Source organism: Astyanax mexicanus, chromosome 19 (assembly GCF_023375975.1).
Source record: "Astyanax mexicanus isolate ESR-SI-001 chromosome 19, AstMex3_surface, whole genome shotgun sequence".
In the NCBI taxonomy this organism is placed as follows: domain Eukaryota; kingdom Metazoa; phylum Chordata; class Actinopteri; order Characiformes; family Acestrorhamphidae; genus Astyanax; species Astyanax mexicanus.
In genome coordinates, this window is record NC_064426.1 from 28,889,902 (window position 1) to 28,913,984 (window position 24,083).

The 24,083-nt window shown below is 39.1% G+C and overlaps 1 protein-coding gene across 1 annotated transcript in view; it reads left to right on the forward strand.

Annotated features, from left to right (window-relative positions):
- The window catches only part of tmem104 (transmembrane protein 104), a 94,319-nt gene extending 75,732 nt beyond the window's left edge, over positions 1-18,587 (forward strand). Inside the window, exon 10 of the mRNA XM_022673739.2 lies at positions 11,645-18,587. Coding sequence (XP_022529460.1) covers positions 11,645-12,411 — 767 coding nt within the window. The 3' untranslated portion in view covers positions 12,412-18,587. The remainder of the gene's footprint in view (positions 1-11,644) is intronic.
- Positions 18,588-24,083: the final 5,496 nt, after the last annotated feature.

Genomic DNA, 24,083 nt, shown 5'->3' on the forward strand with positions numbered 1-24,083 from the left:
GTCTCCAAATGTTTATTATCGACTAATCGTTAATTCGCAACGCTACACAAAGTACTGGGTAACTCACACAGTTTACACTCAACTTGGCCTACGTCTCCAAAAGTGCCCAAACACAACATATTACACATTTCCTCACTAAATATCGGCACTTTCCACATATAAAAGTCAATGTTCTGGACATTTGAAGGGGATTTAAATCCTTTGTTCAGCTGTTTCTATCAATAGAAAGCAAAGACAGAAATCTAGGGACAGCAGCCATACCCACATCAAGCAGAGATGGAGGGCATGGCAGAAATAATCATTGAATTAACCGAATAATCAGAAAAATAATATGCCGATTAGTCAACTGTCAAAATAATCATTAGTTACAGTCCTAGTCTACAGTGTAGCAAACACATGAAACTTGGTTTTGAACTGTGGTCTGAACTTTCAGGTTGGTATGAAAAAAAAATACCTCCCTTAATAAATCAGCCTAAAGATAGAACCACTTAGAAAGTGTATCATATCCAGATGACACTTGGTTGCACCTGTAGGTACCTGTAGGACCAACTTGATCATCAATGTATGCAATGTTTTTATGGTCATTTAATGCGCTATTACACCCCTTATTATCTCAACGTGTGAGCTGATATCAGGCTCACCGTCAGTTCTTTAATTAGTTGTATATAGCTGTGGAAGTTCAACTAACCTAACCCTTACTTTTTACAAATTTGGGAGTTGCAGTGTCTTTTCTTAATCTCCTCTCGTGATCCCAGCAGAGCTCCCCTGCACTGCTCATTAAGATAGAGGAAGTACCTAAGCACAGAACAGCTACCAGAATAATCCCTTTAGCTCAGTCCTGCCTCCCTGACCTGCTGACAGTCCTACAGGTCACCTGTTTTTCCCCCAGTCTCCCCACGGCTTCCCTTTTCTTTCTAGTGGAACCTAGACAATGTGATTCGCTCCACCCAAAGACTGTAAAAAAAGATGGACGTCGTGTCGCCGTTCCTGTTCATTCAATGAAAATGAAGCCAAAATCTTCCTCCATGTTGGCGATCCTGAAATCCGAGTCTGCGCAGTAGAGACCAGAGGAGGGAGAAAGACTGTGGAGAGACAGCCTACTCATTTAAATAACCCCGCCCCTGAGGGATGCCTCCACAGAGCTCTCACAGTCTATGGTCCCACCTATACAGTCATTACAGTCATTGCTCCCACCCCGGCTAAGTGTAACCCAGTCCTTTTACAATAACCACACCTTTTTGAATAGAGCTGAATAACGTTTTAAAAGACGAGTTCTGTGGGGATATAAAAATTTGACAATATAAGCAGAGGTTACACTAGCTGTTGCATTTAAGTAATGGAGGTAGAATTACAGTATATTGGAGAAAAAAAAAAACATGATTGAAAGTTGTCTGTTTTGTCATTGAAACCTATGGGGATGGGTGGGGTTACACAGCTTTCTGCAACCGAACAGCAGGGGGCGCCCGACTTGTGGTGGCTTTAGTTTTGAGAGACGATGCTTTGTCCAGCTATACACAGTCTATGGCTCCACCAGTATCACACCAGGTGAGTTTTACACCAGAAACAGTGCTCTCTGTGTGTGTGTGCGGTCCCACTGCGCTGCCCTTCGCATTGTGTCCGTTGATGCCCGGAGGGTTCTGATGATTCTGACGATGCCGTGCCCTCGGTACTGGTGCGGCCACAGTGCGCCGGTCCTTTACTCTCACTTTTACTTTTAGCTTTCACTCCACCGACAGTGGCGGAATCGTTCTCCAGCTTTCGTGTCTTGCTGTCTGACCCAAAGTGAAGGGATTTTACGGCCCCCGAGGTTAACAGTTCAGACCTGGCCGGCAACGCTGGTGTCAGACACCAACATATCAAGATGAATAAGATTAAAAGACATAAATACCAGTGGCGTTTTCTCCTCTCGTCAACAAGCTCGCAAAGGGGATTTTAGGCTGCGTGATGAATCACTTGACCATGTGGGCCGAGACAGAATCACATTTCAACCCTAAACAATGGAGCTCTCCGCGCTGAAGGTTAAGCATCCATACAGGGTACTTGTGCAGTGGGTGCCATGTCAAGTGTATTTGGATTAAATGTGCCCTTGATTTTGCAATTCACTTTTTTTTACTGCCTGGGTTGGTTAATACAGCAGTAATAAGTCTCAGGTTTGTCTGTGCTGTGTGCAAAGTGTCCTGAATGTTCCCGGAGTAGTGTTTTACTGCGATTATCTATATTCTGTACGATGTTTGACCTGTGAGACATATATCTGACTTTTGCTTCGTAAACATAGATATACTAGATATACTAGTGCACCTCAAAAAAATTTAATATTATTGAAAAGTTACTTTATTTCAGTAATTCAGTTCAAAATGTGAAACTCATATATTATAGAGATGGATCACACACAGAGTGATCTATTTTAAACTTTTTTTTATTTATTTTATTGTTGACGATTATGGCTTACAGCCAATGAAAACCCAAAAATCAGTGTCTCAGTGTGGGCAGTGTGCCAAGTCCTGCTGGAAAATGAAATCTGCATCTCCATAAAAGTTGTCAGCAGAGGGAAGCATGAAGTGCAGTTAGATTTTGTGTGAAAACAAAACTGCACTGACTTTAGACTTGATAAAACACAGTGGATCAACACCAGCAGATGAAATGTCTCTCCAAACCATCACTGATTGGTGGAAATTTCACACTAGACCTCAAGCAGTTTGGATTGTGTGTCTCTCCACTCTTCCTCCAGACTCTGGTCTCTTGATTTACAAATAAAATGCAAAATTTACTGATGATCAGTGACGGTTTGGAGAGTCATTTGCTGGTGTTAGGTAATATCAGATTACACTTTTCTTTCTTTCAATACTTAGTCCAGTGGTTTTTACTATTATCAGACCAGTGCTAAGAGTTGAATCGGCACAACCCTAATATTTACAGTACATAGATCCAGCACTTCTGGCTTTGGCACATGGCTGCGATACATCATTGCATGCTCCATATTGGTCCAGGCAAGGTTTTTTTTTGTTTTGTTTTTTTTTTTATTTAAAAAACAAACAAACAAAAAAAAAAATATATATAATATATAAACTTTAAATAAGTTGATTTTAATTCCAAGGGTCTTTAATCTACGTCCAATTACTGCGTATTATAAACTATAACGTAGCTTGTTTTAACACAGTAAACACGCAGGCTACAGTCCGATATGCTCACCGAATGGAGAAGGAGCTAGCGTTGTGGTTAGCGGCTAATGCTGTGCAGCTCCAGCCTGGAAAAACTTTACTGAAACTCCTGTATAACTCCTTTCAACCTGTTTTTATACATTCATACCTAAGGCGCACCGTCGTTTTTTTTTTGTTGTTGTTTTTTTTGAGGGAATAAAAGTACTTTAAGTGCACCTTATAGTGCAAAAAATATGATGCTTTAAATTTTGATAGAGAGGAGTATGTATTTGAATTAGGATTAGGCTTGAGCTACATGGCCAATACACAGGCAGCATTATCTGATAAGCCTACCACATCATCTGTCAAACATGGTGGAGGCAGGGTTATGGAATCGCCATATATGAATTTTAATATGTGCATAGAGTATAACCTGTAACCTGTTAGTCACCTGAGCCTACGATAAAATTACAATAAAATAAAAAAAAGCTCTAGTATTATAGTATTATACACAGTATACAGAGTATTCATACAATACATATTTATTTGATGCATTGTAGTGATCAAATTATTTTATAAAAAAAAATGTGGATTTATAATTTAGAATGCCGTTCTTTGTGTTGTGCTGTATTCTTCGCCGATGTTTCCAAAAGGACACAGTCATCACAAAACATGCATCCCTGCTGTCCTGAAGCCTCCGTGTGGGACGCTGTGTTGTATGTCTTAACCAAGTCAGGCAGCAGATAATTACATTCTGTCAATATGACGACATGTCCGGTACGGAATGGAAAGCGCTGCAGCCCTGCGCAGGACGTTTAGAGGTTGGTCCCTCTGCGGATAAAATTGTCAACTGCACTCATTACACTTTCCTCAGCACTGCCATCCTCTGTTATACTGCACAGATGTTCTGAGCACAGGCATTGTAGTGTGTGAGCCCTGGAGTCCTGCAGTGGAAGGGGGGTATAGCAGACAGTGGTGTTTATGCTATTAAGCATTTTACCCTCTGACGTATGTAGTTCTCCAGATTGGAATAGAGAGCTGAAATAACATTCTCCCTCTAGTATTGACCCACACTGTAGGACCTGATCTGAACTGATAGCTATTACTAATTTAATAGTTAAAGATGTTTGCAGGCATATGTGTTTTTTTAACTGTGCATTTAAACTGGTGGAGCTTAAACTGCTTCTGTACAATATGTATTAAATATATAGGCTATATAGTGCCCTCTACCTATCAAAAAACTAAAATAAATATAAAAAATAATTTTAGCTACGTCTTTGCAATTTGCACCAGATGTTGTAAATGAAATTAAATCAAACTTTTCATGCTGAAATTTGCAACCAGAGACAAATTATAGTAGTCCAATGTAATCTATTTTACTACGGTTTTCGATACGCCAAGGGCATTATTGGTATCCTATGGATAACACTGATACAAAAAAACTAGTGGTGGGAATCACGAATTATATAATTATCAATTTATTGGTGTCAGTTTCACAGAATTTCACAACCAATATTCTTCACTGCAGGTTTATATTGTGGCGTGGAATAGGAAGGAAGACCCGTGAGACTCATGCTGAATGCTCAACAGCTTCTTTATTGAACAGGCTTGCCACTCACTTACAGCCTTTAACAAGACTAGGAGAGCTAAAACCATCCACCCAAATAGGCTACCAACAGAACCAAGTGACTAAACTCACTACTCACTTACTTTATGGTGAGTGCCCTAAACAGCACCCATCTGCATGGCCCCTCCCCATACCCTAGGTTACGGGGGAGGTACCAACTACGTAGTCTAGAGCAACACAGCACACATAGCACAACAGAACACATAAGGCCACACACACAGAAGAACAGAAACATGCCTATAGGCAGCCACACACACAACCCAGAGCCGCCACAATATTGTTATATTGATACAATCAAAACTGTCATGTATTGCGATATATTGCTCCACTCCTCAGCGAAACCACTTATATCATCATCATATAATTTGCAATCACCTAGCAACCACCTGGGATACCTTAGAAACCAGGGGAAACCACGTTAGCTTACAACCGTCCTGCATTCGCTTAAGGAAATGGAAACTTTTATAGTTAATATCATGATGTTGGATTATTGACTTCTGGAAAAATTTAATAAAAAAAATAATTTCGAACTGCAGAACAACAAAATATTGGAATCTTTTTTTTTTTCTTTTTTTTTTAGGATGTCTTCATACCTGAAAGTCTGAACCAAGAAAATGAGAAATGGCTGAAATAAAAAAAAAGGGCAGAGCTTTCAGACCTCAAATAATGCAAAGAAAACAAATTCATATTCATAAAGTTTTAAGAGTTCAGAAATCAATATTTGGTGGAATAACCCTGGTTTTTAATCACAGTTTTCATGCATCTTGGCATGTTCTCCTCCACCAGTCTTACACACTGCTTTTGGATAACTTTATGCCACTCCTGGTGCAAAAATTCAAGCAGTTCAGTTTGGTTTGATGGCTTGTGATCCTCCATATTCCTCTTGATTATATTCCAGAGGTTTTCATCACTTAAGTGGTCTCATTTTTTTCAGAGCTGTATATCCTATACATATTTATTTGATTATTTGAGTGGATAGATCATTAATATTAGTGTTAGACCTAAATTAAAAATTACATAACTGCAGCCAAAGCAACCAAAAATACATTCAATATGAATTCATTCTGATTTTCTTTTTTTTTTTTTTTTCAAAATTTGTCCCCTGTGAATGAAATCGTGACACAAACAAAATGCTGCTTCTGCTTAGTTATGATCATGATGTTTATATAAACACAGCATATTTTTTCTCTCTCTCTTTTAGTATTTTAGGCTTTAGATTAATCCTAAATGGGCTAGTGATTCATGTAATTCAAATGAGGGCATTGGCATTTGCATGTTTCTCAGCGAGGAGGAGATGGAGTGCTCCTCATCTATTTCTACAGCTCCTCGCCCGGGAGACTCACCCCTCGTGCTGTAACACCATTCACACCATTACACACATTTCTTTCCAGGGTACATTTTGTCCTTGTAATTGGAGTGAATCATTTTATTCCCTTGACATATATTAAAGTGCTACCACTCCTGATTAATAGACACAGTCCTGTGTTCTGTAGCTCCCATATACTAACCCCTCCACCCCGCTTTTCTTTTCATTCTGAAACCTAAACCTTAAAAACATTTGACGTGCACAGGACTGTACCTGGACAGTCTGTACGCTAATGAGGGGCCCTCTGGTCTGAGCTCGTGTTGTGGGAACACCTACATGGCATATTCCCTCAAATTAATGACTCATTAGCTGCCTCTAGTGTTATAGTTGAGACCAGGACACACAGAACAAGTCCAAGTCAGCACTAAGACTATTAGTAGTCGAGTCAGAGTCAAGACCAAGGCAAGCTGAGTCCGAGACATGACCGAGACCAGGGCAAGGTTGGGTCAAGACCAAGACAAAACAAGTCAAAGTCAAGACCCAGACTTTTCGTAGTTGACACCAACTCAAAGTACAGACAAGGACATATTGAGTCCAAGGCAGGACCACCACACTTCGAGTCTCGAGTTAAAACTAAGAATTTTAGTACTCAAGTCCAAGTCATGGTGTAGACGAGTACAAATTGAGTCAGAATCAAGACTAAGAATTTTAGCATTTGAGTCCAAGTCACGGTAGAAACTAGGACACATCAAGGTCATTATCATGACGGGACTGAGACTGGTCTCAAGACAGGTCTCAATTCCAAAGAGGAGTTGATATCAAGACAAGATCAAAACTGGTTTCAAGACTGAGACAACACTGAGTTCGAATGAGGTTGAGACCAAAATAAGACGGAGACTGGTGTCAAGACCTAGACAAGACTTAGTCCAAAATGAGGTCGATACCAAGACTAGACTTACTCAGAGTCTGCTCTTTATGGTCTCAAGACCATCCTAAAGACAGAGACCGGACACAAGTACAACACTTCTATTTCCCTTACTTTCAAAAGATGTTCGTTTTTTAAACTATGCATTAAAACTGGTGGTGATTGACGTGCTTCTGAAAGATATACAATTTTAGCTTCTTCATTGCAATTTGTACATGTGCAATAGATGTCAAGTAAAGCAAAGCAAATCATGCGAAAACAACTTAAAACGCAGACAAGGACACACTGAGTCGAAGTCGAGAACAAGACCAGGACGCATCAAATTTAGTACTCAAGTCCAAGTCAAGGTGTAGATGAGTACAAGTTGAGTCAGAATCAAGACTTAGTATTTTAGCATTTGAGTCCAAGTCACGGTAGAGACTAGGACACATCAAGGTCAAGACCGAGACTGGTCTCAGGACAGGTCTCAATTCCAAAGGAGAGTTGATACCAAGACAAGATCAAGACCGGTTTCAAGACTGAGTTCAAATGAGGTCGAGACCAAAATGAGACCGAAACTGGTGTCAAGACCTAGACAAGACTAAGTCCAAATGAGGCTAAGACCAAGATGAGACAGAGACAAGAAATATTCCAAATGAGATTGAGACCAAGACCGGTTTCAAGTCTAAGACGAGACCAATTCTAAATGAGATTGAGACGAAGACACAACTGAGTCCAAATGAGATTGAGATCAAGATGAGACACTCTCATAGACCACTCTTTATGGTCTCGAGACTATTCTGATAACAGAGACCGGACTCGAGTACAACACTTCTGTTTGCCTCATCCTCAAACCCACCATAAGGAGCCCAATCTATTTTCCCTGTTGACAGTGATGGCTTGCCTCTCCTGCTGATTGGACCCAGATGCGTCGTGAGATATCTCCTGCAAGGACAACAAGGCTTTCCCGGAAAGACTGAGGACGCGCCGTGCATCCTAAAGCAGTCAGGGTGCGGGAGCAGGAGGAGGAGGGCTGTGACTAATTCCCCCTGTAATGATGTGATTGAGCAGGGAGAGGTGAGCAGACAGCCTGGACCCAACACTCCGTAACAGGAATGCCACGCCTGCTTTGGCATCCCTTAGATATCCAGCCACCCCGGCAGTCACGAATGATGCATTCACGCCTATCGATTGGAAATGCTCGCTGCTGGAGGCTGAGGTGCTGCTTGCTTTAGCAGTTCACTTCTGTTAGGCTTGACTGCCTGATGGGGTTGGACCCCTTGCTGAGCAGCAGAAGTGTTTGGAAGCAAATATACAGCTGTGTGGTTGTGTGATAGATTCACAGTGCTCACGGTACTCTAACTGACCCCCAGTCACATAGCATAGACAGACAGAGGTTGAGTGTTTTCACAGCCCAGGAGCTGTGAGTGTCCTCATACCTGATTGTCCATGCAGATTTTTTTTATCAGGCCGTTTCCGCTTTCTTCCCCAAGCAGCATATCAGGACCTAAACAGCCTTGACTTGACAAGCCAACTTTAATCTACCTCCACTAAGAAATGGAGAATGGAATTTCTATTTCTTTTGTTCTTGGCTTTGCTTTGAAGTGTGGACAATACGAAGAAGATAATTCAAGGGACTTTGAATCCGACCCATGTTGTCTTGTCAGCTTATTATTTAAGTTGAACTTAAAAAAGCTTGAAGCTTTTGATGTCCCTTGTTGGGTTGGGCAATATGCACCAAATCAATTTTTTAAATTCATACTGTCTCAGAAAACGCCACCTGGCCAAGAAAAAGAAGTCTCTACCTGGATTTAAGTAAGTAAATGATGTGGGGTTGATGCTGCAGTTGGTCTGCAGGTCTAGGTTCAGCAACAGTATGTGCTGAAAGAATGAGGTCAGAATGCCAGAATTCATGGGTCTGGAATTGTGAAAGAGTGATTCAGGGAGCATGAGATCATCATTTTTAGACATGGATTGTTCACCACAGAGTCCAGATCTTAACATCATTGAGAATCTTTGGGATGTGCTGGATGGAGAAGGCTTTGTGCAGTGGTCAGACTCTACCAGCATCAATGCTGCTGCAAGATCTTGGTGAAAAATTAATGCTACACTGGATTGATATGAATCTTGTAACATTACTTAACACAACTTATTGAAACAATGTCACAGTGAATGCGTGCCACAAATAAAGCTAAAGCGGTCCAACCAAATATTAGTGTGACCTTTTTTTTTTTGCCCAGGCTGTGTAATACGTATTAAAATATGGTATTACTTGGGTGGTGTTTTGTGTAAGCTGCACAATTTATGCGAATGGTTCTACAATTGCTGTATTTTTCGCACTGTAAGGCGCACCAGATTATCAATAATCGTCTGATGAATGTCTGTTTTTCTGGTCTATTTTCATACATAAGGGGGGTGGGGGGGGGGAGGAGGTGGGACAACTAAGTTAAGTAAAGCTAAGCAAAGTAGAAAAAAGTGTAAAAAAAAAAAAGATTTACAATTTTTTTTACAGATATGAGCGCTGGATGTAAATCTACACAGATTTCTCTACTGAAAACTGTTTATTTGGTTATATAAAGCACTTTTGTTTTTTTTTCCAGTAAGCTTAGATTCCCGAATTTCTCCAGCACTAAGGCTGGAGCATTAGTATTAGCGGCTAACCATTTTTGCAGCTCTAGCAGGGGTTAGAAGCATGCTACAGGCTGATGATACTCACCTCAGAACGGGGAAATAGCAGTTAGCAGCTAATGCTAATGCTACTCCAGCCCCGGTCAGTGCTGGAAAACTAAACTAAAACTCCTGAATAACACTGCATTTTGGCGGAGTGGCTTCACTGCTTTTTACAACCTGACTTGTAAAATGCATACAGACTGCACAGTGGATTATAAGGCACCAGTGTTGGGCACGTTACTTTGAAAAAGTAATTAGTTATAGTTACTCGTTACTTCTCCAAAAAAGTAACTGAGTTACTAACGGAGTTACTCCACTATAAAAGTAATTAGTTACCAGTAAAAGTAACTATTGCGTTGCTTTTATTATTTGCCCGTCAAAAAAAGGAAATCAATTATGCATTTACTATTATTATTAGAAAAATAACAAACGAAAATAAACCCAAAATGTTGACAAAAATATAATCTAATGAATTTAAAAAAAACAAAACGAAATTCTCCACACAACCAAAGAAAATTACTAAAACTTGTAATACTGAAAAAAACGGAAAAACGCGAAATTAAACAAACCAAGCCACACTCAAAGGAAATATGTATATATTAAACAAAATAATGGACAAAAACAACAATCTAATGACCGTTAAAATGGTATTAATATAACAGCTTCACCAAAAGAGAATAGAGCTTAGATCGTGCCCAAAAAATCCGACCCAAGCCCGACCCAATCCGAACCATAAACTGTCTGTTTTCGGGCTGATTGAATGAGCGAAATATGATCAGAATTATGTCAATTTACACTGTAACATAGAAGCATAGAACTATTATTTAATTAAAATTATTTTTAAAAACAGCTACACACAGCGCTGCAAGTCAAACGCGGAGACGTTCACGTGTGCCCAGAGCTACGTGATCACATTTTTCATTTTTATTATAGTTTAATTTTATTTAGTTTTTTTCTGTTCAGTAAGTTTTAATTTGTTTTTAGGATGGGCTTGCTAGTTTTTATTATTCACACATCTCATCAGAGAGATCAATCTAAAAAACGAGAGAGAGTGAGAGAGATTTCTGGTATGAGTTACTCACAGGTAAATGTTCTCACACACTGTATCTCCTGTTTCTCTTTCAATCAGACTCCGCTTTGCAAACAGAATCGGCACAACACCGCCCGCTGTACAACTTCAAGAGTGAAAACAGCGCTTATAAATAAATTAAACACGAAAATGAGGGTATTCTATCAGTAATTTCAGTTCGTTTCAGTTAGTTTTATAAACAGAAAATACAGTTCCAGATGTTATGTTTTTTCCTTTTAATTACAGTTTTTATTAGATTCAGTTAACACAAATGTTTTTTTCACTTTTAAGTTTTTGTTATTTCGTTCGCTACAGTGAAAAATAATAATTGGTTACTTAGCAACATTGTGATTATCACACCAGAGCTTTATATAAAATAAAAATAGGAGCCCGATATCGGGTCGGTCCTCGGGTCAGGTCGGGTTCGGGCAGAGAAGCTAAGCTCTAAAAGAGAAAGCAGCAGCACCACAAAAACCGGAGCAGCTAAAAAGAGTTTAACGTCCTTAAATCGGAAATCACTGAATTGATTTGAGCACGCAAATCGTCACAATTGTGCCTCACTTCACCACGCCAAACCACTTAAACCTACAGGCACAGCAGCCAGAAGCTCAAGTTCACCGGAAAGAGGAGGGGTTAACCAGGGCAAAGCGAAGTTAAAAAAAAAAAAAAAAAAAAGTTCGTAGAGCGGCTAAAGTAACGTGCAGTAACGGGGTGTTGGAAATGGTAACAGCGTTATAGTTACAGTCAGAGTAATTAGTTAGATTACTCGTTACTGAAAAAAAGTAACGGCGTTAGTAACGGCCGTTACTCCCAACACTGTAAGGCGCACTGTCGATTTTTGGAAAAATGTAAAGGTTTTAAGTGCGCCTTATAGTGCAAAAAATAAGGTATGTGACTTCTCTTTAATCTCTCTCTCTCTCTTTCTTTCCAGCTTTCACCATGATGATAATTCTGGCACTGATCCGCATTGGGAAAGGACATGGCGAGGGCCACCCCAAAGCGGCGCAGCTCACGGGAGTGCCTAATCTCTTCGGCGTGTGCGTCTACTCCTTCATGTGCCAGCACTCGTTGCCCTCTCTGGTGACGCCCATCTCGGACAAGCGGCGGGTGGGGGCGTTGGTGCTTGCCGACTACGTGCTCATCCTGGGTTTCTACAGCCTGCTGTCCTTCACGGCCATCTTCTGCTTCGACAGCTCTCTGCTGCGAGACATGTACACGCTAAACTTCACCGATAACTGTGACGTGCTGGGCGTGGCGGTGCTTCGCTACTTCCTGGGTCTCTTCCCGGTCTTCACCATCAGCACCAACTTCCCCATTATAGCGGTCACGCTACGCAACAACTGGAAGACGCTCTTCCACAGAGACGGAGGTACCTACCCCTGGGTGGTGGACCGAATCGTGTTCCCCCTCATTACTCTGGTGCCGCCTATAATCGTGGCGTTTTTGACCCACGACCTGGAGTCGCTGGTGGGCATCACTGGAGCCTACGCTGGCACCGGGATTCAGTACATCATTCCCGCTTTCCTGGTGTACTTTAGCCGGCGCCACCTAGAGCCTGTATACGGACGGGATGTGGAGAACAAGCACAGATCTCCGTTCCGCCACACGTTCTGGGTGGTGTTCGTGGTGGTTTGGGCCACTTTCTGCCTCATGTTCGTCACGGCTAATATCATCCTGACGGAGGAAAACAAGAACTGAGCATGCGTTTTACGTTTCGCTTTCTTTTTAAAAATGACTTGAATCGAAGCCTTACAGGTTTAGCACAGGCTACGCTGGTGTTTTTACACAGTAAGGGCCATTGGGATCAGTTGAACCTGGTTTAATGTTAAAAGGGACCAAAATTTGATTAGATTAGATTTTGATTGTGCTTACGAATGAGTACTTCTGTATTAGTTGACTTCTCTATTGGAGGAGCCTGTTTTTTTAAGCGTTGATACACAGATTATACAACCCCAAATTTAGAAAACGTTGGGAAATGAATGGAAATGCAAAACAAATTCAGTGTTTCTTTTACATTTACATTGACCTCAATTTAATTGATCTCAATTGGGGGAAAAAAGGTCAGGACTGCAGGCAGACTAGTCTAGTACATGTATTCTCATCTTCAATGGCAGCCATGCCTTTGTTTTTGCATTGTCTTTTTGAAAAATGCCCAGGCCAAAAAATCTGATGCCACCTTTTTGGAATGTGTGGCAGGGCCCAAATGCAGGAATAGATGTAAAGTAATAAATTAAATGAAGACCAAATACGACATATAAGACATAAATTATCATATATCTTTGGTTCATACAACAAGTCTGCAATGATAAAAAAGGCAAAGTAAATTTAAAAAACACAGCAATTGTTTTTTTTTTTTCCACCCGTACTGTTTCAACTTCTTCAGATTTGGGGATTAGCAGATTTTTGCTTGGAATGGTCATCTAGTAGCAGCTTAACGTGCATTACACTTGCTGCGCTGCTTCTGAGCTTTTTTTTAATGTATAAACAGCAGTCAGATTTATTACTGGCTGATCCAAACATTTATTTTAAGAAAAGAAAGAATATCTATATATAAATATAAGCATAAATATAATGTTTTGCCTTTTCCTCTTTTTTTTCCCATCTTTTCTCCGTGAGATTTTCTGTCTTCTGAGGCCTGTTAAGACGGTAAGATCAGGTGGAGCGAGTGAACTGGCCTCTCTGTGCATTCTTTTTTTTTTTTTTTTTTTACGAGGACAAAAAGTCCCAGCAAGTATCGAGAATACATTTATGAGAAAAATATGCTAATACTATTCAAGGGTTAAACAAGGACGACTGAGAAGTCCAACTATAAAAAGGAATGTTTTTCTTTTTTTTTCCTTTTCTTTTCTTTTAACCAAAGCTAAATGTCCACACCGGTGATCGGTGTGGGCCGAGAGTCGAGGAAAAGGCAAAGCAAATCAGGGATAATCAGTCTTTCGTGGCTGGCATTTTCAACATTCCTAACCGACTCGCTCCTCGCGTCCCCTCACCTGTGAGTGATGGAGACAGGTGCTCTGCGGCGTTACTAACACATGCGCTCAGAGCTGGAGCGCAGTCTAAGCTTCTCAGATGACTGCTGGCGGTGTTAAAAAGCCTCCTGAATGGATCCAGTTTGAGCGAATGTGGAATCGTCCAGGCTGGAGACGAGTAGTCGAGCCTGTTTACTGAGACGGCCTGTTTGTGTCCATGTTACCGCACCTTATTCTGGTTAATCAGTGCACACTTTCTTTTTTTTTTTTTCTCTTTTTCTTTTTTTTGTGTTTGTGCTCATCAATTCGGTCAGTGTAGAAGGTCTGAAGAATGTCTTCATTGATTGCTTTAAGGCTGTTTTGCTTTATCTTTTGTTTTATGATGTTCCTAATGGCTCTGAACTCACACTTTACCTTTGGGATGTTCCGATTCAATCCAGTCACAGGTAATCAGAGATGCAAGCACGTTTTTTATGGATCTGCTATTGTCTTGTTTAATCTTAAAACATTTTCAAACCCTTGTTTTAACCTCAGTTTGCTCAAAGCACCATTATCAAACTTTATTATGGTTTGTATTGTTCAGCTGCAGAACAAACAAGGAGAGGAAAGTTCTCAGAAGGCAAATAGAAGAGTTTTGTTAAAGTCTGCAATGTAGAACTATTTGGTCCGACTTATACTTTATAATAGTCTCTAATGACTTTGTAGTTGCATGTGAACAGTCATGTAATAACTGTCGTTTTAACTACCGATGAATTACACATTGTTACAAACTATATGATTATTATACATGAATATCAGGGTCAATTAGACATAGCAGAATATATTCTCCATCTTCCTATGATAAAATCTGAATCATTATTTTTTTTTAGTATTAAAAATTAATCACAGGGCTCCCAATGGATCAGCAGGGTAAGGTGCTGCCACTATGATCGGTAGATCTGGTCTGATTAGAATCCCGGTCATGCAGCTTGCCATCAGCTGCCGGAGCCCTGGGAGAGCACAATTGGCCTTGCTCTCTCTGAGTAGGTAGATGACCCTTTTTCTCCTTATCACTCACAGGGTGATGTCGATCAGCATAAGGCGTCGTCTGTGAGCTGATGTATCAGAACCAAGCCGCTGCGCTTCCCTCCGAGCAGCAATTGGAAAAGAGGCGGCGTCTGACTTCACATGTGTCGGAGGAGGCGTGTGCTAGACTTCACCCTTCTGGTGATGGGGTATCACTAGTGATAGGGCATATACAGCTGAGGAGCAGCTGATCGGGTGGGACAATTGGCCAGATAAAATTACGGGAAATAAACAGGAGAAAATTAGAATGAATAAATAAAAAATCACAGCCATAATTCATACTCATCCTGTTACAAACAGTCAAATTTGATGATAACACAAGAGAGTAATCTACAACTTTTAATACATCTGTAACAATGTGTACTTCAGTAGTAGTTACAATGTTATTACATGCATTGTTACAGACACGTATGTAGTTAAAAAAGGGGGACCAATTTTTTTTTTATATTGAAGCATAAAAACATTACCTAATACCTACATAAACCATACATGGGCTAACGATACTGCTAATACACTACTGCACAAGCTATAGATGCCCAATCACAGCACATTCACCTCACTATAAAACTGATAACTCACATCAATAGTCGTCAGACATCAACACAATTTGATATTAACTGACATGACTGCAGTGTTTTGAAGGAACTGGGAGCTGGATGGTCAGAAAGGCCAGTTAAAACTGGATTATAGGATGTTTAACACACTATAAAATAGTAATTTTTGGAGAAAAAAAAAACAAAATAACTAAATAAATCCCTTCAGAATGTCTAATGTTTTGTAAAGTGTTAGTAAAAATAAAAAGTAAAATTACTTACAGTATTACAGCATTAATCAATAATTAGGAGATTCTGAATCGGACTCGGATTGAATCTGGACATCCCTGCTTTACATAAACATGATCACATGACAGCTGAATCCAATCCTGCCTTGACCTTTTGTGCTGTAGTTTTTTTTTGTGTATGTTTCTCAGCTTTATTGTCAGTGTTTCTTTTTGATTTGTCATTGTCTCTATATTTTGTTGCTGTGTTTTTTCTCGTCAGGTTTCAGCCATACAATCGGTACCTCAGAAAGATTCTGATCCACCGTGAATCGATTACCTAAGCTGTCCGGGCATTTGCGTCAGCGCCGTTCGCTGTTCGCTGTTCACACTTTGCCGTCTCATTAGTTTGATGTCACCGCTCTCTTCGTGTTTCTTTCATGTGTTTGATCAGCGGCGACGTGTTTGATACTGTAAATTGATGATGCTCTCTGTGAGAGTGCATTCTCTGTCCTGATCAAAGCGAAGGGAAAGCAGCCTCATCGCCGTGACTGCTGTCACCTGCGGCATTGCACCAGTGCTCCATTTTTTTTTTGTCCTGCCTCGGGGCTCGGATTTAACCTGCTGAAAATGTGTGTTGTGTTTTGTTTTGTTTTGTTTCTATGGAATCCTGATTTTACCTTTTGCAGTGTTTGCGAGACAAAGGCCTCGTTCATACCTGGAATTAACATGCATCATTGGTGATCCATTAAAAAATCAGATGGATCAGGGATGCTTGCCAGTAAGTTACAATGTGGGAGGTTGGGGTTCAATTCCTGGTCTGGGTGACTGAATGCTGTGCTACACTAGTAAGAGTCCTTGGGCAAGACTCCTAACACTACATTGGCCAAACTCTACGCCAACTAAATGCCGTAAATGTAAAATGCAACTAGTAATTATTTTGGTAGACTACAGCTCTGGAAAAAAATAAGAAACCACTTCAGTTTCTGAATCAGTTTATCTGATTTTGCTATTTATAGGTATATATTTGAGTAAAAAGAACATTGTGGTTTTATTCAATAAGTTACAAGCACATTTTCTCAAATTCCAAAGCATTTATTTGCAGAAAATGAGAAATAGTTGAAATAAAAAAGAGTCACAAAGCTTTCATATTCATAAAGTTTTAAGAGTTCAAAAATCAGAAATATTTAGTGGAATAACCCTGGTTTTTAATCTCAGTTTTTATGCATCTTGGCATGTTCTCCTCCACCAGTCTTACACACTGCTTTTGGATAACTTTATGCCACTCCTGGTGCAAACATTCAAGCAGTTCAGTTTGGTTTGATGGCTTGTGATCATCCATCTTCCTTTTGATTACATTCCAGAGGTTTTCACAATTAAAAGTAAAATCAAAGAAACTCATCATTTTTAAGTGGTCTAGGATAAAAAGCCTCAGTGTACTTTTTGCAGAGATGATGTTCGCTTGGCTTGGGAAACAGTGTGACGTAATTGCACAGTTTTCGCTTGCAATGTTATGCTCATGGTAGCTGGGTGAACTCTGAGACCAAAGACACTACGCAACAAGACCTGTGATTGGTCAGGAGCAAATAGACAACAAGCAAATTAAACTGCAGAAATTATGCCAGCTCGTAAAAGTTTCATGCAATGCTCGCAAATCTCATTTCGCAGGAAGAATGTGAAGTCCTCAGCCCAAATCGAAATGAGTCACCTAGCTTCGTTTGCACTCATTTGCTAAAAGTATTATTTTTTTCTTAGTGAATGATGCCATGCTCAGCTAACACTGTCAGACAGTGGACGGTGTGTTGTGGCGGTAATTATGTATGTAGCGGTTATTATGCACTACAATAAGGTGTTGGATACTCATGATCAGATCACCCAGGACGCATGTTAATGCCAGGTAAGATGGGTTCAGAGATTAGCATGCTGGAGATTAGGTGTTTTAATGTAATGTTTCTCATATGTTCGTACATCCTGAAGGAGAAATGTAGCATTAACTGTCATTTTTTCAGGTCATCCTTTGAAGTGCAATGTATTATATGGTTAAAAAGTCAATATATATGTTCCCAGTAAAATATGTTATCAAAAGCATTATCATTTCCTGATAATAATAGTGTGTTTAGAATCTGATTATAACTGAATATGAAAACAATATGAATATGTAAGGTTTTATCAGTGTGATCTTCTGATTTATTGAGTCTAAATTTGGAAATTGGGCCTAAAACTTCATTCATATTTTAATTTCTGCCCCTCAATCTGAATTTCAGGGAAAATTTACAAAATTATATTTTTTACTTAATTCTTTAATTTTCTATTTATGTAAAAATGATGTAAATTGCATTGTACCATCAGATTTTTGTCACAAAAATTATGCAAAAATAATAACATCTGAAAATCTCTGAAATTCTATATGTTAAAAGCAGAAATTAAAAACTAAAACTAGAAAAAAGATTAAAACAAGAATTTCTTCTTCACTCTATAAATAATAATAATAATAAAAAAATAATAATAATAATAATAATGATGAAGCCTTACACAAACTTTTCTTTTTTAGAAATTAAAATGGTCAGAAAAGTTTATATTATGCTTGTTTTTTTTTTGTTGTTTTTTTAAGTTCGGGTTTTATCTGATGTTTAAGTCTTATTCTGAGATTTTTGACTGAAAGCCCAACATCTGATTTTTATTTCGACTTGTAAACTGATTATCTAAATTCATTTAAATGAGTTGGTCAGATAACAAATAGTAATCAGATTCTGAAGTGCATCTAAACATGCTCAATATCTTCAAACTTTCTTCTGTTTTATTTTAAGCCACATCTGTTCCTTCAGTTCTTCATGGTTTAATTGCAGAAGGTTGGTAGTCATGAGCAGATGTGTGTTACTGTACAATATCCACTGATAACGAATGATAAAACTAAACGAAAGAAAAATGTGCCTTCCTCCCAGAGTTCATCCTGTCCGTATATAAGGGTGATGTGTGTCTTTGTGTTTTTTAAAGCCTGTCAGATAATCTCTGCATGCAAAGCTGTTCGTTTAATTGACAATCAGTGTCTCTTCACAATAAACATGGGAATACTTCTTTTGAAATGTGTATGAATTACTGTGTTTCTTTTTATCCATCACTGTCCAGCTGATGCTGTTTCCTAAACACTTATAGAGGATAATTGATGTTGATGTTATTTTTTTGGTGTGTGTATGTGTTTGTAATTTGGTCATAAGAGGTCACTTTATTGCTGCATTATAAATTAGAGGAGCTTAAATTTAGGGATGCAACATATTTTATGAAAAACTTATACATAAAATTAGGTGATTAGCCATATGAAGGATTAGGGGTGGGCAATATTATATCGTGACACAGAAATATCATGATATTAAAAATCCATATCGTGATAATAGGGCTGTTCTGTCTTAAAAGTAGTCTATTATTTACTGTGAAGCTTTAGGTGTATTTATTGTATAATTGTTTTAGTTTGCAGTTTATATGCATGCACTAAATATTCTGCAGTATTATTTGCTGCATTATATTATTTTATGCTATATTATTTATTTTCCCACATTATGATTATACTGTTATACTATTATACTATATTCCTGAAATGAATTAATTATTTTAGTTTTCCTCTATCGCCAAGTTTATCGTTATCGCAAAAAAAAACTGAAATATCGTGATATTATTTCAGAGCCATATCGCTCACCCCTACTCTAGATATATTTAATGGATCAGCTGTCAATCCAGATCCAGGTCTTTTTGTTAATCTTAGTGTTGTTAAAGGAGAACTCCGGTGTGAAATGCACTTTGGGTTCAGGCTTTTAGTGAGATGAGGCATATTTTGCCCCTGCAGATAAATTGCTTTTTCGACTGATACCCAGGGTCAGAGTAGCTCCACACTTCATTGGTAGAATCCAGAGAGCCCTGACATTTAAAACGAGGCATTAAGAACTTTAAAACTGCACAAGAAGCTTATTACAAGCCACTATTTGCATCCCATAGCGTTGGTAAAAGTCCCATCTGCCGTCATCTTAAATTTAAGCCACAATAAGTCAACAGTTGAGTACGAACGAATAGGTACGATTTTTAAGCAGATTGGAAAATAAATTTCTTTGGAAATGCATGAATTCCAGCTGTTGCTGAAAATATCTGGTTACTGTCGATATTAGAATGCAAAGAACCAACAACAAATTACAAAAACATTTCTCAAAAAGTTTTACTATTCGTGCTCAATGGTTGACTTATTGTGACTTGAACTTCTTGTGCATAAGTTCAAAATGCCTTGTTTTAAATGTCAGGGTTCTCTGGATTCTACCAATGAAAACCTTAAAAACGGTGAAAAAAGCAATATATCTGCAGAGGCAAAATATGCCCCATATCATCCATTCTAAAGCCTGTTTGGGCAAAGTGCACAAGATACCGGATCTTAGAAAGCTGCAGGAGAGCGGAGGTAAGTATTTTTTTTATCACTTTTTAATACACTCAAATTAAATTTAAGATGGCGGCACCCAGAGATTTACCAACGCTATGGGATGTAAATAGTGGCTTTTAACAAACTTCTTGTGCGGTTTTAAAGTTCTTAATGCCTCATTTTAAATGTCAGGGCTCTCCAGATTCTACCAACGAAGTTTGGAGCTACTTTGAGCATGGTTAACAGTCGAAAAAGCAATTTATCTTCAGGGGCAAAATATGCCCCATCTCACTCATTCTAAAAGCCTGAACCCAAAGTCCATTTCACACTGGAGTTCTCCTTTAAGGCACCATTAACAGACATTATTTCCCAGCCGGCAGCTCTGAGGAGAGTTCTCAGAAGGTTTTTTTTTATTTATTCAGTTTCTTCCAAATACTGTATGTTCATATAACTCTAAAAACATCAGTCAACAAATGTCTTTCACTTGCACTTTTCTTTGAGTGCAGTCCTGTATTTTTCAGGTTGTCCAGAAATGCGTGACCTACACGGCAGGTAGGACCTTGAGGGGGATCCCTGGAGCAAGAACAATGCATCATAATGCTGCTTTAAAGAGGTACTAAACCCCCTGATTTTTGCTTTGATTTAATTCCACCCTCAGCTCAAATTTGAAAAAGACTGAAAAAATAGGAGGGTTAGTTCAAGAGGGGCAGTGGGTGATGTATGGGTTTAGAGGCAGGGCAGGAGTGAGAGCTTGATTGGCTGAGCTGCAGCAGTGTTCCTCTGATAGCAGTGAGACGTGGATGGTTAAGCGTCAGCAGGGGGGCGCTGATTGTCTGATTTGCATATTGTGATGTGTCTGCGTATAACGAAAAGTACACAAAAAATATGGTTTAGGGTTTAGTGGCTTGTTGAGATTCACTTAATAGTGTTTTCAACTTTTAACAGTTGTGAGTTTATTTTAATATCATTTTTAAATGATGAGCTTCTGTCTAACGTGGCGTTTTATCTCAAAACAGTTTAGTTTTCCCTGTTGTTTCCTGTTAACCTGCTTGGAAGCTCAAGTGCAGTCGTTTCTCGGCTTTGCAGATCTGCCTGTTTATTATAATCGTAAAAGTCCCAGTGGAATTTGATTTCTGGCATTTCAGCGACAGCGTAATTTAATTCGCCCTCTGCCCGTTTGGGCATGTGGGTGTGTATGGTGGAGGTTGTAATTGGAAATTAAAACTTTGCGCTGCGTAATTTATTCACAGCTTATTTAATTTGCTGTGATTTATACCGCGTTTTGATTGAGGGGCGAGTGAGGAGGCCGCGCTGCGGAGCTGGATTTGGCTGGACTGCTTTAATTGTATGAAACGAGAAGGTTTTATGGGCCCTGTTACTCGGTGTAGTACTCCGTCAGACCAGCTGCAGAGAAATGAAGCTGGACTGGAAACGGGGCGGCCGCTGATTGTGCCTCCATCATTGCGTTTTAGCTTTCTGATGGGACTCGAGTGAGCAATTTGTCTCAATTACCAACCCAAGCACTACAAGGACAGAACCTGAGGCCTGTTCCAGTGCTCACTTATTTTTGTGCTCTAATAAAGAAACAGAGTAATTGTACATCTAAAAATGTACACGGAGGCAGAGAGAGAGAGGCAGTTGGGGAAACAAAAAACTTTAGTTTAATCTCTGTAGAACTGCATAAAATCTTCAAACTGCCAGGAAAAAAAGCCACTAACCGTCAACGCTAAAGCGTTAGCGCATGCTATTTATTTTTAATCACAAATGAATTACGTCACCAAGTTTGACCCTAACTTTCACCATAAACTGGCGTGCCCAAACCCAACACATAGATTTTTTCTGGGGCGGTTTATTTGTAATCTACTGTAGCTACGGTATCCAATATACTACTTTTGAATTGAGCTAAACTGCTGATAATGTGTAGTTTAATCTAAAATATTAACCAGATAATATACTGCTATGATCAAACGCTGTCTCTGCTGCTGCTCCATTCTGTTTATACACTTAGAGCACGGTCTGTGCTGCGTTCACTGCTCACATCATCTGCGCTGCACATCCCATTAAAAAAAACTGTGTTTAAAAGCACAGCTCTTACCAATCAGAGGAGACGATGTGCTTGTGTGGTTTATTGGTGCGCATTTTGGTGCATTCAGGTTTATATGCCTGTGTGAAACCAAACCAAACAAAGGGAGAAACACTCCAAATAAACAAACTTAACAACTGATCCAGACCATAGAAACCTAAAAACTACAGGTGTGAAAATGCCCTTTTATATACTCAGCAAATCAAGTTCTAATTCAAAAATCCTTACAACCAAGCTGAGAAATTTTTTGCTCTATCCAATTCATCATGCATTTTTATTTCAGCGCCCCACATGGGTTTTATCTCCTCTTAAGCATACCTATAAGTACAGTACAGGCCAAAAGTTTGGACACACCTTCTCATTCAAATGCTATTTACATTGTAGATTCTCACTGAAGGCATCAAAACCATGAATGAACACATGAGGAGTTTTATGTACTTAACAAAAAATGAGCTGACCTCCACAGTCACCGGACCTGAACCCAATCCAGATGGTTTGGGGTGAGCTGGACCACAGAGTGAAGAAGGCAAAGGGGCCAAAAAGTGCTAAACACCTCTGGGAACTCCTTCCTTCAAGACTGTTGGAAAACCATTTCAGGTGACCACCTCTTGAAGCTCATTGAGAGAATGATGCCAAGAGTGTGCAAAGCAGTAATCAGAGCAAAGGGTGGCTATTTTGAAGAAACTAGAATATATAAAAAAAAAAACATTTTGTTAAGTACATAAAACTCCACGTGTTCATTCATAGTTTTGATGCCTTCAGTGAGAATCTATAATGTAAATAGTCATGAAAATAAAGAAAACGCATTTAAAAAGAGAAGGTGTGTCCAAACTTTTTTGCCTGTACTGTATATACTAGTATTTTAATTGACTCCACTAATATTAATATAATTGCATTTTACATTCATTACATTCATTCTTTTATTTACATTTAAATATCCACTATAAAAACTTACGTCTTAAGATGAACAAGTTCGATTAATCGCTGTTAGTCACAGAATATTGTTGTCATCAATCAATTGAATTTTCTAGCGATTTACACCACTTAAAAAAAACTTAAATTGCAAAGGAAGTCAGTAGGGAAAAATATTTTATTCGAAATAACTTTGGACCATTTCTATTGGTTCATTCATCATACATAGCTGTGGAAACTCTTCATTCCATAAAGCTCTACTCAACTATTCTTTGTTCTTGAGCTAAAATTGAAGATCACATGAAGTTTGGAGATCTGTAGTAATTGACTCTATGGAAAGTTGGTGAACTCTGCTATGGATTGTATAGAAAACAGTCCTATGAAAAAAGTTTGGGCACCGAAACTTCAACTTAATGTGCATCAACTCTTCCCTGTGAGAGCGAAGTTAATTAAAACTACATCTGCTTCTTACTGTGACATTTACTGTCACAATCACTCATCCAGGCCGCCAGACTTCATAAGCCGTGTAGCTTATGAATCATTAATAGCACACGCTCGTGCAGGAACCGTGCAACATCACCGACAGATTAACACACAAGTAACCCTTATTTACCACTGTTTCCCCCTGCTGTGTCTTCTTAATGGAACAATGTGGACTAAATGACAGCAAGCGTGTTAAACACTGGAGAGAGAGCTGTCTGTCTGCCCCGCCCCCTGCTCCCTAGACACGAAGCTCACATGGGTTGCCAGGTTGAGGAGCTTGAGACCACGTGAATACGTCGTACTCTGCAATTTGATCAGCTGACCTGTATTTACCAGTATTAAATGATCACTATACTATGATATCATTATACTGTGATTCTGCAGTACTTGATGCAGTATATCGCAAGACTCTTCTCTACTCTACTTCACATCATCTGTGTTATCGAAGAGAATAAAATGCTCCTAAATAAGCAAATAGTAGGAATTATGAATTTATTGGCGTCAGTTTTGACTGAATTAAACCACCAACATTCTTTATCGCAGGTTTACCCTATTTCTTTGATTAGCCCCACCACGTGGAGTAATGATACAATAACTTAGTCAAATGGTAAATCGATATACTATAGGTTGTTATATCGTATCAATACGATCAAAATAGTGCAATCAGTGCTTAATGTTACCTGTTTAGAAGAAAATTACATTTAA